The sequence below is a fragment of the Typha angustifolia genome, chromosome 12 (assembly GCF_048772165.1).
Source record: "Typha angustifolia cultivar Huaian chromosome 12, ASM4877216v1, whole genome shotgun sequence".
NCBI classification, from domain to species: Eukaryota; Viridiplantae; Streptophyta; class Magnoliopsida; order Poales; family Typhaceae; genus Typha; species Typha angustifolia.
Genome location: NC_133250.1, coordinates 6,513,726 through 6,527,636, shown reverse-complemented (window position 1 = coordinate 6,527,636; position 13,911 = coordinate 6,513,726). Strand labels below are relative to the sequence as shown.

Sequence of the window (13,911 nt, the reverse complement as noted above, 5' to 3'; positions counted from 1 at the left end):
AATGTAGTCTCCACCCATGTATCTAACATATGCATACTCCCGCTAGTCTATCACATCCGCACTCATGCTAGAGATCATCTCGGTATACAATTATAGCAGTAGAATTATCTCTATATATATCACCAATGTACTCATATCTCAGATCAGCCTAATTAAATACATGATAAAATATGCTCGACTGAAATCATCTCTAGATAAAGTCATATAATTATGCTGGAGGTTAAAACATGCATGTACAGAATATATAATATATCCTAATTTGAGAAAGATATCTAGGGGATAAGACTACTCACCATCTAATCAGAAGACACAAACCACGCATCTCTCACGTCCTTTAGTTAACCGAGTGATACTCATCGCTAGTAATGTCCATGATGTCTCAAATAAGGGGTTCGAGATATGAAAATATCTAAGTGGTATGATGTTAGCCGTTTATCTAATTAGAATTAATTCAATTAAAATATAAAAGTTTATTAGGTTTAGAATTACTTATTTTTATTTTTGATTACATAACTAGATCTATATTATAGGTACGATTCAAATACTATAATTATACCATTATTATAAACCGCTAATTATAGTATAAGGAGAAGAGGTTTTTTTTCTTTTATATAAGAATATTTCTAAATATATAATTATAAAATAAAATAAAAGGCTAAATAACTATAAGTATAGACAAGGTCTAATTATAATTAATTTTATAATTCATACTCTATGTTGATTAATCATTAATTAATTATAATCAACAATAATCATATTGATGAATATATATTATTATACAATAATTAATGTCTAAATCTATTTGTATCAATTAAGAAAGAAATATCTAAATAAATAAATAATAAAAAATAAGGATTATTACACTAGTGTTGAGCTTGGTCCAGCACTAGCCTGCTATAGTGCTGGGCCGAGCCTAGCACTATTGTAGAAAACAAAGAAGAGAAGAAGCAGTTGAGGAAGAAGAAGAAAGGAAGAAGAAAGAAGAAAGAAGAAGAAGAGAAGAGAAGAGAAGAGAAGAGAAGAGAAGAGAAGAAGAGAAGAACGAGAGGAGGGGAGGGAAGTGCGGACTCGGGCCGGGGGGGAGGGCACCGGCCGCTGCTGGCCAGCTGGCTCAGCTCCGACAAGCCCGAGCTCTGGTGTGAGCGAGAGAGAGAGAGAGAGAGAGAGAGAGAGAGAGAGGAGAGAGAGAGAGAGGGGCTCATCGTCGCTCGCGGAGGTGGCGGCGGTGGTTTCCAAGGACAGCGGCGGCGACGATAATAGTGGGAGAGAGAGAGAAAGAGGACTATAAAGGGGAAGAGAGAGGTGATAGGGACGTCGGTGCTGCGGCTACGGCGTCGGTGGGCCCACCGGAGCTAGCTGGCCTGGCCTAGTTGGCTGGGCCAACGGCTTGGAGTGCGTGGCACCCCTAGCCCGCGCCAGCTACCATGGCACAAGGCCGGCCACATTGTGGCTGGCCACATCGTGCCATGCAGAATTCTTTTTTATTTTTTTAATTTTTTTAGGGATTGGGTTGTTACAGGTTCTCGCCGGCGGTTGGGTCTCCTCTTCACCTCTTTCACGATTTGAAGTTGGTGGTCGTGGTTGGGTTATTTCCGTCATTGCCGACGGTGTTGGCAACGTTGGCAACATGGGCTAGCTACATTGGGTTAGGAGAATGGTTGTCAAGGTTTTTGTCAAGATTTGGATCACCATCTCGATCCTTTTGGAACTTTCTATGGCTTTCCTTGATGATTCACATAGCGAGTCCGTGGACTTAACCCATGCCTTTGCCCACGGCGGCGGCTCGTTATCAACTATTGGTGGTGGCGGCGGGGGCACCAGATCAACTCCCATAGGAACGGAGATGAGATCGTGGTCCTCCATGGTTGATCCCTCCTCGATCTTGGAATGCGTGCTAACTATATTTCGAGGAACGTCAGCTCTAATACCAATATTATGGACTAAATTTTGACCGATCTGGATATAAAAAAATTATAAAAATTTAGATGGAGATAGCCTCATGAGATAGAGTTCTAATGGCTCTAGTTTCACCTAAATCAGATGTTGGGATGAAAAGTTAAAAATAAAATAGTGGAGATAGGTTAGAGAGGGCGATCGTCGAAGGGTGGCGGACGGCCAAGGGTGGTGATGGATGGCCGTATTGTAAGGTGGCTGCTGGAGGTAGGAGGTGGCTAGGGTTTGAAGGTTGAGGTGTTTCTATGGCTATGATCTACTCTTATAAAGATAAAACGATCTAACGGCTAGATAAAAGATAAAGATAAAAATAATAATTGGCTAAATTCAGATTTCTTCCAATGATACTTGATCAACACATGTCCGCCCCTATTTATAGGAGTAAAATTTCTAACGGATCAGATCCATATGCGGATCATCTAATTTATTTGAAATTTAAAACAATAAGATAAAACTAAGTAACTAATTTAACTCGACTTGACTTGATTCTACTTAACTCATATGGTCGGATCGTAACACTTTAGTTCCTTCTCTTTATTTCTCACATCAGATGTTGAAAAATTATATTTTGATATTCACTCAATTTCTAGATGTTGCATTTGCTATTTTACATTTTTATAAGAAAGGCATTCATTTTTTTCCTTTATTATTAAATTGGGTATAGCCTAGTTATATTTATTTTAAGGAAGCAATGTATTCTTCCAACATAAGTTTCTTAAAAAGTTTTTTTCTAATATATTTTGGCTACAAAAAATGCAAGCAAAGCTACTAGACTCCCACTTTCTTCAACAGGTCTTGAGTGAGAATTTTATTATTACACATTTTAAAGCTCAATGCAAAAAAAAATTCAACTTCTAAATGCTAGCCAAGTCCTTAGAATTCTGCCCAACAATATTCAGAAAATTATAGAGACTAACAATATAAATCCACATTACTAGTGAACCTCCACTGAGCTTGATCAACATTACCATCAAACTGAATACCACTATTATTCACCATGTTTTTCATCAACTACACCTCTTTCACCATATTCTCATCAAAGCCTGTTCTATATCTCAAATTTCGTTCTTGTCCATTACAGACCTCTTGTACATACATATATCTTTATCTCACACAGTGCATAACAGATTTGAAAGCATAGTAGCCAACTTACTTTCTCCGAACCAAGTATCCTTCCAAAATTTAATCTTAGCATCCTTATCACCAATCGAAGGAAATATAAGGAAATATAATTTTTACGGGTTACAAGGAAATATAATTTTTACTCTTCTCATACCCTTTTCGAAAGAAAATTTGATTTGAATTTATCAATTCTTCTTCTGACCTGACCGGCTTTTGGAAGAAGGAAATATAGTTGAATTAATGATTTCTAATTTACTAATTATTTTTCAACTTTATCATTGACTGATACCAATCCAATTTTCTTAATTAACTATCATGTAAAGCGAGTGCAATGTACTTTGTAGATAGGGATTCACTACTAAACTTAAACATTCCTAAAGTACTGAGTAACCTCAACTGGTTTAATTGTTTGGATAGGTTCCACTTCTAAAACACTCACTTGAGACATGACTGCCATCTGCCAATCTTTTGTAGCCTGCCTATCTCCTCCCTCACTGTTCCTATCCTGCCTATCATCCAATACAATGTATTCCATCAACGAAGTTCATTTGCCACACGTATGCTTTCTTAAAAAAATATTTTCTTTCCTTGCCAAGTTTTCTTCAGAATATGAAATATTCTTTTCTTTGACCCTTTTTAGGGACTATCTGGAGAATAATCTTTTACTTTTTTTATTAAATTTTTATTATTATTACAGATTACGTGCGTGCCATGTGAGTTCCTTCTACAGATATTAAAGAGAAATTGCAGCCTACCATGTAAATATTTTAGTATTTATCATTTAAGTTTTACTTGTAATACCTCAAAATTATAGTTTTAAATTAATTTTAACTTAGCAGCAGCAGCAACAGCAGCAGCAGATGCTATGAAACATATAATATTCTTTTACTTTTGGAAATAAAAAAGAAAATTAATACTCCTCTTTTATTATCTTAACTTTAACAAAGTTAAGGGTATGGAGATTATCTTGTATTCGTAGTTAAATTAACTCGTCTATTATCTATATAATAACGGTTTGTTGGTTAAATATTTATATAGTAGGGTGTTAATGATAATAAAAGCAAAATATCGGGTGCTTGTGACAAATGCCCAACATTAAAACCGAACTACCCACTCGTTCGTGGTTTCCATTTGTTTCTAGTGCTAATTCGCGTCCTCCCCGCGGTAAGGAAAGAGGAGGGAAAGAGGAGGAAAGAAAGAGGAAGGAGAGAGGGAGAGAGAGAAGAAAGAGATGGAATTGCCGCCGGAGAACGACTGCTGCTCTGTTTGCCACGACGAGTTCACCTTGCCGTGCCAGGCGAATTGCTCCCATTGGTTCTGCGGTAATGGCCGAAAAGCCCATCAAATTTTCCCGAATTTCGCTTCCCTTCTGTTGTAGTGATAAAATTAGAGGTGGATAATGCGTGGATTCGTGTTTCTTGATTCGGATTTTGGTGTACTCTCTTTCTTTAATCTCGATTGGAGCGGGATGATTTCGTCGCAGCTAGGGTTCTAGAATGTTGTGACGGTTAAAAATGTTTATTCTTTTGGTTAGTTTCATCATCATCTTCTTCTTCTTCTTCTTTTTTTTTTTGCTAATAAGGAAAATGGTACAGATAAAGCTATAAAAGTGCAATCTTGAGGAAGATGATTGAAATTTCATGGAAGATTTGATTTGGCTGAACTTCGTAAAGGATAGTTTGACCATTTTGTTTGCTTTATAAACTATCTAGAAATTTAGGAAGGAAAAGTGAATGTTTTCTGCTTGTTGTTTTGTTGATATTTTTCTGCTGATGAAGGACATGTTCTTAATTGATGCGGTAAGGAATGATGATTGAAAATGAATCTTCTTAAGAAGAGGAATCTGAACTTTTATATGGTGAGGAAAATGATTTATAGGAATTCACCAATTATACCTATTTCTATCCTAATGCCTTATATGAGATATTCATTTAAGTTTTTTGTTTTGATAGAAATAAGATGATCTTAGGCTGTATGTTTCATTTAGACTAGTTTTCTTTTTTATTTGGTTAATTGGGCTTGCCAAGTGTCACATATTTATCCTAGATTTAGGGGTTGGCCGCATTGATGGTTGCTTCAGTTAGCTAGTTTTAATTTATGATACCTTTATCTGTGGTTGTTCATCTTGCCGAGGTCTTATCATTACATGTAATGTTCTAAAAACACTTGTGATACACGGGCAGGCAAGCAACCACATCACATTTGCTGTCCAGATATAAAATACTAGAAATGGTATATATTAACACTCCATTATTTTTTAATTAAAGGTGATAAATCTCAGCCTGTTTCCTTAAGGAACTGTGTAAAATACAGTCCCCCCAGCATCCAACAAAATATTGTCAAGCTCCCTTCAACACCATCAAATACTAAACCATAAGGGAATACAAAACACTGCCATAGTATAAAAAGGCAAACAACATGGCTGTTGTAATGTTCTTTTTTGTGTTTACGTAGTTGGTTGCTAAGTGATGGTTTGGTGTGTGATGTGCACTGTTTGAGAAAGTTCTATAGTAGCTTAAATTAGTTATGAATTTGTTACGTGCCCTACTGTCGAATCAAGTCTTTATTTATTCCTTTATTCAGATAATAATATCTCAAATTGAAGATTTACTGTTATCAAGCTAATCTTAACAACTATCTATAATTAGTGGTTCCACTTCCAGAGGACAGTGTATTCTATTATAGTTAGTTGGTATTTTTTAAATGCTCTCTATATGTAATTCAGCACAGTGCATTCTGCGTGTGTGGCATCATGGATCTGCTCTTCAGCCATGCAAATGTCCCATATGTCGGCGTTTTATAACTCTGCTGGTACCTGCTGATGGTTTACGACGTCAGCAGCAGGGCACAGAAGATAGTCAAACTATTGAAAATATTGAGAAGTACAATCGCATTTTTGGTGGAGGTTCAAGAAGCCTCATTCAGGTAGGTTTCTTAACTTACATATATACTCCATAATCCATATCTTATCTCGTTTCTATTTCATTATAGAGAACAAGATTTATATATATTACAGTGCTGATCTCTGCCATCAGTATGTTTTGGTTGGAGCAAAGAATTATTTGTGATACTGAACACTTTAGCGGAGGCTATGTGCAATTCACTTGACAAATTGCTTTTTGTGTTTTAGCATTCTTCATTTTCTTTGTACAACATCCATAAACCTTGCAGTTTGGATAATTGCAGAATGCAGAGTATTCTTTTTTTTTGAACTCATTTCCTTTTCCAGCAATCCTTTAAGAAAATTCTTCCATGTGCACTTTTTTGTTTGTAAAGTCTTTGTCAACAACTTTTGCATCCGATAAAAGGCTACCGTGCCTTATATCTAGATGTAAAATTCTCTAAAGCAATTTCACAATTTGAACTGCTTCTGTTTAATTGAAATTTCAACAGAATAAATTCATGTGTCTTCCATACAAAATTACTAATGGCTCGTCAGTGACCTTGAAGTTGAGTGTTGACAGTTGACATTCTTGGTGATTGGATGGAAAAATTGGACTTACAGTAGGATTGTCTATATCAATTTTTTGTACTTCATGTTTCCATCTGTATATTTAAGTTGCAATGTCCATGAAAATGATTCTAACTTACAACATTCACAAGTGTGAGCTACTTGTAACATCACATTTATTATGTCTTACCTCTTCCAGAGGTTGCAGGACCTGCCATTCTTCATTCGAAGGCTTTTCAGAGAAATAATGGATCCTCAGAGGACTCTTCCCTTTGTTTTCAGGGCAAGAATGATTTTTGCGGTAAGTTTAAGAATAATATCTGCCCGAATTTTGTTATTCATTGCATGTTGGCTTGTCATATATCTTCTCTTCACTTGCATTTTGCTTGCATTCTCTTTTCCTTTTCCTTTTTCTTTTTCCACACATGTCGGTGTTCAGGTTGGAGTTCTGGAGGATTTCTGATATCACCAGTGAATATGAATTCATTTGTCTTAGGCTAAACTTGCTTCCTTTATGGACTACTATTTTGTGAAGTTAAATTTGGCAGGTATCACTTTAGATGTGGTTCTTCATATGATAATGTTTAAAGACATAAAAGATCATATAGTTGGAGAACACTACATATGCATTAAAGGTTACAAAAATAAATGAAGCATAGAATGCTAGTTTCTGTTTTAAGCAAGGTTCCCAGTATCGGGATCGGGATCGGTATCGGCCGTCCAGAAAAACGATACGTATCGGCCGTATCGGCCGTTCGTATCGGATCGGACTATTTTTTAATTATATAAAATTCTAAATATTATTTAAAAATGCAGAAAAATTTAGAAAAATGACAAAAAATAAGAAAACAAAAATTACTCACATATGAAGTCTAAAAACTTAAAAAAATGTATTAACTTACTCAAAATTTAAAACTTTGTTGAATACCGAGCTGGTTCTCGTAAATTTCTATAGTCTTCATCATCATAATCACCATAAGTTTGTAAATATTGATGTCTGGGACCTGATGCTCCAAAAAGTGATTCCATCATACTAGTCATATTGTATGGATCTTGTTGTGTGACTTGCGTTTGAGGAGGATAATAACCAGCATTTGGATCTTGTTGTGTGACTTGCGTTTGAGGAGGATAATAACCAGCATTTGGATCTTGTGTCTGAGAATACTGAATATACTGAGGATAATAACTAGCATATGGATCTTGTGATGGCTCCAAACAATAAATACTCGATGTACCATAATCATAGGAACCAAAATGCATCTCATGACGACGTCGCTGATATGTATATATATCCCCAGTTTCTCTGTCTTCACTCCTTATGCCTCCTTGACTTTCCTCAACAAATTTAGATGGAACGATCTCACCACCATATGTATCATCAGGACTATGACTCGTACCAGCCTCTGCCCTCGTCGTGGTCTCTCCCAATATTTTATCTAACCATGGGTTATCTCTGTCATCTAATAACTTGTCCTCCATTTCTCTGATCCATGGAGTCAAGGGGTCTTCTTCATCAAAAACATGATTTAAATCAATCAGTTGTTCATTTTCTGCCTTTCTTCTTAAATTTCTCTCCCTCAATCTCATATTATAATGACAAAAAACTAACTTCTCCAATCTTTCCATTGTCAATCGGTTGCGTGTTTTTGTGTGGATTAAGGAAAAAGTAGTCCAATTTCTTTCACACTGTGATGAAGACACAGTTTGACTTAAAATCTTCTTTGCTATTGGCGTCAAATTTGGTGCCTCCTCCCATCCATAAATAGACCACCATTCAGCTGGAGTGTTATGAGATATAGCTGCAGCAACTTTAGCAGTACTGAATTGCCCAGCTCTCAATCTATATCTCTCCATCTGAAATCAGAAATATATTATTAGCTTATTGATTATATTGATTATTGAAAGTTAAAACTTGAAACAAATAATAATAAAATTATTTAATTGAATCATAACTTACTTCTTTATCGCACAGGATTTGTTTATGAATATCGGGCTCAAGCTTGCTGATTACCTTTCTAACCCCCAACAAGACTTCACTATCATTATTGACATTTTTAGAGAATTGAAATCTTGGATTAAGAAAATACCCTGTAAAAATTTAAAAATTGTAAGCATTCAAATTTTTAAATATTCATAAATAAAAGTAAATTAAAACTTAAAACTTAAAAGCATGCTTACCAGCAGCGTGTATATCTCTATGTAGTTGTTTGTTCCATCTAGAATCAATCATCTTCCACCACTTCTTATAACTTTGGCCCACATTTTTTTTATTGATTCTTTAGCTATGTCCATTGCCTCATATAAGAAACCCATCTCAGACTTGTCATCACTGTCTACAAGTCTTAATACTTTGACAAGAGGCTCAAATACTGCGGTGGCAATTGTAATATTATCCCAAAATGTATTTGCAAGAGCCATATTTTTCAAAGTTTCACCTAAAGATTTATCTTTAGGTTTCATATTCTTAATTTTCATAGACCACTCCTGTGATGTAGACATCCGTATAATATCATCCTTGTAGCGCATGATGCTCTCCAAGGCTAAAAAGTGAGTGGCAAATCTAGTGACGCCGGGTCTGATGATCTCCTTACCACCAGTCATCTGCCTGAGTAAATGAAGAACCCAACCATGGTTATATATAAAATTTGTTAACCTCTGACCTTCACATATGATCATGTCAATTTCAGGCTCTTTTGCAATATACTCTAACATCAGATCAATACAATGTGCAGCACATGGCGTCCAATATAAATGAGGTCTTTTAATCATCAGTAAATTTCCAGCAGCTTTATAATTTGCCCCATTATCAGTAACCACTTGGACTACTCTTTTTTCACCAATTTCTTGTACTACCTCATCCATCAACTGACAAATATAATCTGCACTTTTAAAATGAGCAGTAGCATCCACAGACTTCAAAAATATTGTTCCCATGCCAGAGTACACTAAGAAATTAATTATATTTCTTCTGTTTTGTATACTCCACCCATCACACATCAGTGTACAACCAAATTCATCCCAATACCGTTTAAATGTCTCAATATAAGTATGAAGTTCATCTACCTCTGAGTCAAGATATTTAGTAGCAATATCATTTGAACTAGGAGGGGGAACACCAGGCCCTACTGATTGTATAGCATCCACCATAGTGTGATAGTAAGGGCTATCAGCTACATTGAAAGGAATATGATTGTAGAAGAAAAATTTAGAGATAGCTCTACCAATGTGTTTCTTTGCATTTTTAATTCCTTTGAGAGCTGTCTTGATTGAAGTCTGTGTACGACCCATTTTTTTTTGAAGATATGTATCCATTGGTCCAATATTTTCAGACTCTGCTGTAACACCAGGAGTCCTATGGGTTGAACTGCTGCCCCCATATTCTCTCTCTCCTCGTATATTAACTGATCTAGATCTCTAAAAGTTACTACTAGTGCTTCTTCTCATCTCTTCCTCTTCTCTATGCATATTTCTGCTCTCTTTTATTGCCCTCCTCATTTGTCTCTCCTCCTCATCCTCCTCACTTTGTTCACTACTATCATTATCAATCTGTACAGGATTATGCATCAATTCTTCACGAATCATTGACTCTCTTTGTTGTGCAGATTGTTTATCCTTCTTTTTGCCAATTAAATGAGCCAACATCTGTTTTCTAACTTCCAAAGACACTTGAGTGCAAGCTGCTACATTTCCTTGTCTTCCAGCTAAATGTTCTTTCAAACGACTGACACCACCACTCATTTCCTTTCCACACCAGTTGCATTTAACGCGCCTTTTATCTTGCCCAATAATGTTACAATGTTGCCACCCAATATCGGTATCATATGACTTCTCTTTTGGAGCCATTGATATTTTAGCTCTGCAAGACTGCAACTAAAAAACATAAACAAAAATCAAAATAAAATATAAAATAATTTAAAATAAGGCATAATTGCATAAAGCCATAAGCAGCACCTGCAGCTTGCTGCTGCAGCAGCAAACTGCAGCAGCACCTGCAGCAGCACCTGCTGCGCGGCAGTAGGTGCAGCAGCAGCAAGGTGCTGCCGCAGCACCTTGCTGCAGCAGGTGCAGCACCGTGCTGCAGCACCTGCTGCTGCAGCAGCCAACACCTTGCTGCAGCAGCAGTGAGCAGCAGCAGGGAAGAAAAAAATTAAAAAACTGAAAAAAAAAACTTACCGAAGGTTGCCGGAGATCGAGGTCGTCGGAGAACGTCGCCGGAGGTCGAGGTCACCGGAGAGATGGAGATCTACTCAGTCGCCGGGGAGAAAGAGAGTAAGAAATCGGTGAGAAAGAGAGAAAGAAAGAAATAAAGAAAAGAGAGAAAGAGACTAAGAGAGGAAAAGAGAGAAAGAGAGAGAGAGAAAAGGGAGAGAGGCAGGTGGGGATGGGGACATCAATTATTGATGTCCCCCGGGTCGGATCCGGGTCGGATCCGACCCGTTTCGGCCGAAACGGCCGAAACCCCAACCGAAACCAATCAACCGATTGGTTTCAGCTGGGATCGGGATCGGCCGAAACTGAGAACTATGGTTTTAAGTACACATTGATCATCTTGATTTGCACTATTCAATGTGGTATAAACCAACATTCATTGATAGTTATGCTTTTTAGTCATGAAAACACAGAAATCTATTGGATGAAACTATTCCTTTATGTTTTCTACTCGATAAATGTGTGGAAGTCCTCAAATCAAATGATATTTTACTTGTCATATTGAAGGTTATAGATCACAAGAGTGTTGATCTTCCATTTATATGGTCAATATTTGAGTTTTTGTTGCTTTTAGCAGCATTAACTGTAATATGTTACTTCTTTTGGAAAGCTTGTACTGTGTTACTGTGTAGTCCAATTCCTTGTAGCATTGGAAGATCAAAGATGCATAGGTCCAAACTAGAACCTTAAAAGCTATTATATATATATATTCTTTTATTAAGTATAATCTTAAGAAATCTCTTATGGTGAACTTTATTTGTTTTTAGACCAACAGGACATATATTTACACTTGACCAATGAAAGAAAATTGAAAAACTATAATTCAATGTCTTAGAAAACTAGAATATGTGGTCTAGGATGGGGTCATCATATTGTGGAAGGAATTATACATGGTCGTGGAGAAGAGCTTGTAGGATAGGTTCATTAGCTTGACAAAAAATGATAGTCATTAGATTTCTCAAAATTTGAGACAGAAATATGCAGAGGAACTGAAAGTATGAGCTTTAAAGGCCTAGCTTTGTTCATGGACTTTAGAGTAGTATTAGATTTCCATGCAACATTTTCTCCAGTCAAACAAAATGTCTGCTGCCATACATATGACACTGATACATATAGTTGCAGTAATGAAAATAGTCCAGCTATTGTTGTATTTATAAAGGTCTTTTGCATGTACTCCTTCAAAGTCCCCCCTTATATATATGTTACCTTCTAAATTTAATATCTTCATGTATGGTGATAAAATTCTTTCTTTTTGCATGTATACCCTTGAAACCCCAACTTTTTTATTAATGTGCCTGTAGGTTACATTCTGGTAACCTGTAACTAAAACCTCTCTTGTTTACATTTATACCTCTCCAAATGTAGAATGTGATCGTTTACAAAATAAGGGACATTAATGCAAGTATAATTTTTGGAGCATATACAGACAAATAAAAAGATTTTAGAGGGACATACACATATTAGAGGGGTATATATGAATAAAGGATTTAAGAGGTGTATACATGCAAAAATTCCTATTTATCGTTTTACTTATTAACTCAACATTATATAGATATGATTAGCCATGTTAGCTTACTAAGGGATCAATGCACACATGTAATATTTCAGTTATGTACAACTGATTGACATTCAAATTGCAGATGGTACTTAGCGCACTTTATGTTTTGAGCCCTGTGGACATACTTCCTGAAGGTAATTTGACACTTATTTAGTTCTAAGCTTCTAACTGATATAATCTTCTAGTAACTAGCTATACGATCTATATTAACTTGACATCAGTCTTTTAATGGGTTTATGCAGCTTTCCTGGGGATAGTAGGTTTTTTGGATGATCTGCTCATTCTACTGATTGTTTTTCTTCACCTGGCTGCTATTTACCGGTCGGTACTCCTTTATCGCCATGGAGGTGCTTGAATTAGGGTTCATCTGTTGCCTGGATGTTGTAAAGCTTCGTTTATGCCACAGTATGTGGTTACTCCCTGAAAATAAGGGTCGGAAGTGGAGATGTTCTGATTGTATGCAGGATTCCTTTGGTGTTTGCATCGAGCTGTTTTAGTTATTTTACTCCAGTAGGATAAAATCTCTTTATAATTCTCAGTTGTAAAGAGTTAATACAATTGAACATTATTCATTTTTTCTGGTTTGAGTCTTAAATCCTAAACTTGGCTAGTTGACCTCATTTTTTAGTCATAATTTATGTACCTTAAATTAGGCTAAAAAAAATGTGGTGTTTGATTGTAAATTAAGCATAAGTATTGATGTGATGTGAAAAAATTTAAAAAAAAAGTATTCTTTTAGAGGAAACTAAATAATATATAAAGGTAATGGATCAAAATGTCCTTTGGCTTACATGCTTGCAGGGTTGCATGCACGTATGCTCGCAAGGACTGATTATATATTTTTTAAGGTTACCATTATTATTTTAAAATAATAATATAAGGTTAATGTTTCTATTTTTTTTCTAGTATTTGTTATAAGCTCACACGTAAGCTATAATAATTTTTTATATTGTTTTAAGTTCTTAATATTGCAATTTTTTTTGAAAAAAAAGTAAGTTATTCGAGCTTAAAAGAACACAAATTTGCAACAACTCTTGTAATTTATTGTGGACTTAACATGTTTTCATTTTGTTTTAAGAAAAATATATTTATTTTGGAGGAAAATTAAAGATATATGAAGAGGATCTAAAGTAGGGTTTTAATTATTACTTTCTAATATGAAAAAGTGAAATATTTATTTTTTAGGGTAATTATGTGTCATGGAAATAGTATCGAAATATTATTATTAAATGTGTAAAATAGAAATTTAAGTTGGCCATTTTAAACTCATATTAAACCTATCGGCAAATTATATTAAATAATAAATTTTTAATTTTTCCATTGGTGTGTATGAATATTTTTTTTCCAAGGTTATAATTTTTGTTAGTTGTGATAAAAGATGAGCTCTTTTATAATTAAAAAAATGAATTTTTTGAAAAAGATGAGAGAATATTGAAAAAGACATGAAAATAATAGACATAATTTATTTTAAGGGTAAATTTGAAAACTATTTGAATTCCAATTGATTTTTTTTATTTTCATTTTATTGGGGAGCGAACTTAGTTATGAATAAATTGGTGTTTGGTTACTTAAAGTGATTAAGAATCTCTAACAAAGTTTAGGCCATCGCTCGAACTCA

General features: G+C 35.3%; 2 protein-coding genes across 3 annotated transcripts; one reads left to right on the top strand and one right to left on the bottom strand.

Annotated features, from left to right (window-relative positions):
• Nucleotides 1-4,209: 4,209 nt before the first annotated feature.
• Nucleotides 4,210-12,913, top strand: LOC140772426 (uncharacterized). 2 transcript variants are annotated; one of them, XM_073114494.1, is made up of 5 exons: nt 4,210-4,397; nt 5,801-6,000; nt 6,726-6,827; nt 12,376-12,427; nt 12,536-12,913. In XM_073114494.1, exons 1-5 carry the CDS (start codon nt 4,307-4,309, stop codon nt 12,646-12,648), a joined length of 558 nt encoding a protein of 185 aa, XP_072970595.1. In that variant the 5' UTR covers nt 4,210-4,306; the 3' UTR covers nt 12,649-12,913. The 2 variants fall into 2 exon arrangements, with proteins under 2 accessions (XP_072970595.1, XP_072970597.1); XM_073114496.1 differs by having other exon boundaries at nt 12,515-12,647.
• Nucleotides 6,845-10,501, bottom strand: LOC140772425 (uncharacterized). The gene is made up of 3 exons (XM_073114493.1): nt 8,705-10,501; nt 8,484-8,614; nt 6,845-8,380 (listed from the first exon to the last, which is right to left on the bottom strand). Exons 1-3 carry the CDS (start codon nt 8,754-8,756, stop codon nt 7,436-7,438), a joined length of 1,128 nt encoding a protein of 375 aa, XP_072970594.1. The 5' UTR covers nt 8,757-10,501; the 3' UTR covers nt 6,845-7,435.
• Nucleotides 12,914-13,911: the final 998 nt, after the last annotated feature.

Coding starts and splice junctions, on each gene's coding strand:
- LOC140772426 (XM_073114494.1), top strand. CDS start 4,307: ATGGAATTGCCGCCGGAGAACGACTGCTGCTCTGTTTGCCACGACGAG. Junction 4,398..5,800: donor TTGCTCCCATTGGTTCTGCG/GTAATGGCCGAA, acceptor TATGTAATTCAG/CACAGTGCATTCTGCGTGTG. Junction 6,001..6,725: donor GTTCAAGAAGCCTCATTCAG/GTAGGTTTCTTA, acceptor TACCTCTTCCAG/AGGTTGCAGGACCTGCCATT.
- LOC140772425 (XM_073114493.1), bottom strand. CDS start 8,756: ATGATTGATTCTAGATGGAACAAACAACTACATAGAGATATACACGCT. Junction 8,615..8,704: donor TAGAGATATACACGCTGCTG/GTAAGCATGCTT, acceptor AAATTTTTACAG/GGTATTTTCTTAATCCAAGA. Junction 8,381..8,483: donor AAATCCTGTGCGATAAAGAA/GTAAGTTATGAT, acceptor TTCTGATTTCAG/ATGGAGAGATATAGATTGAG.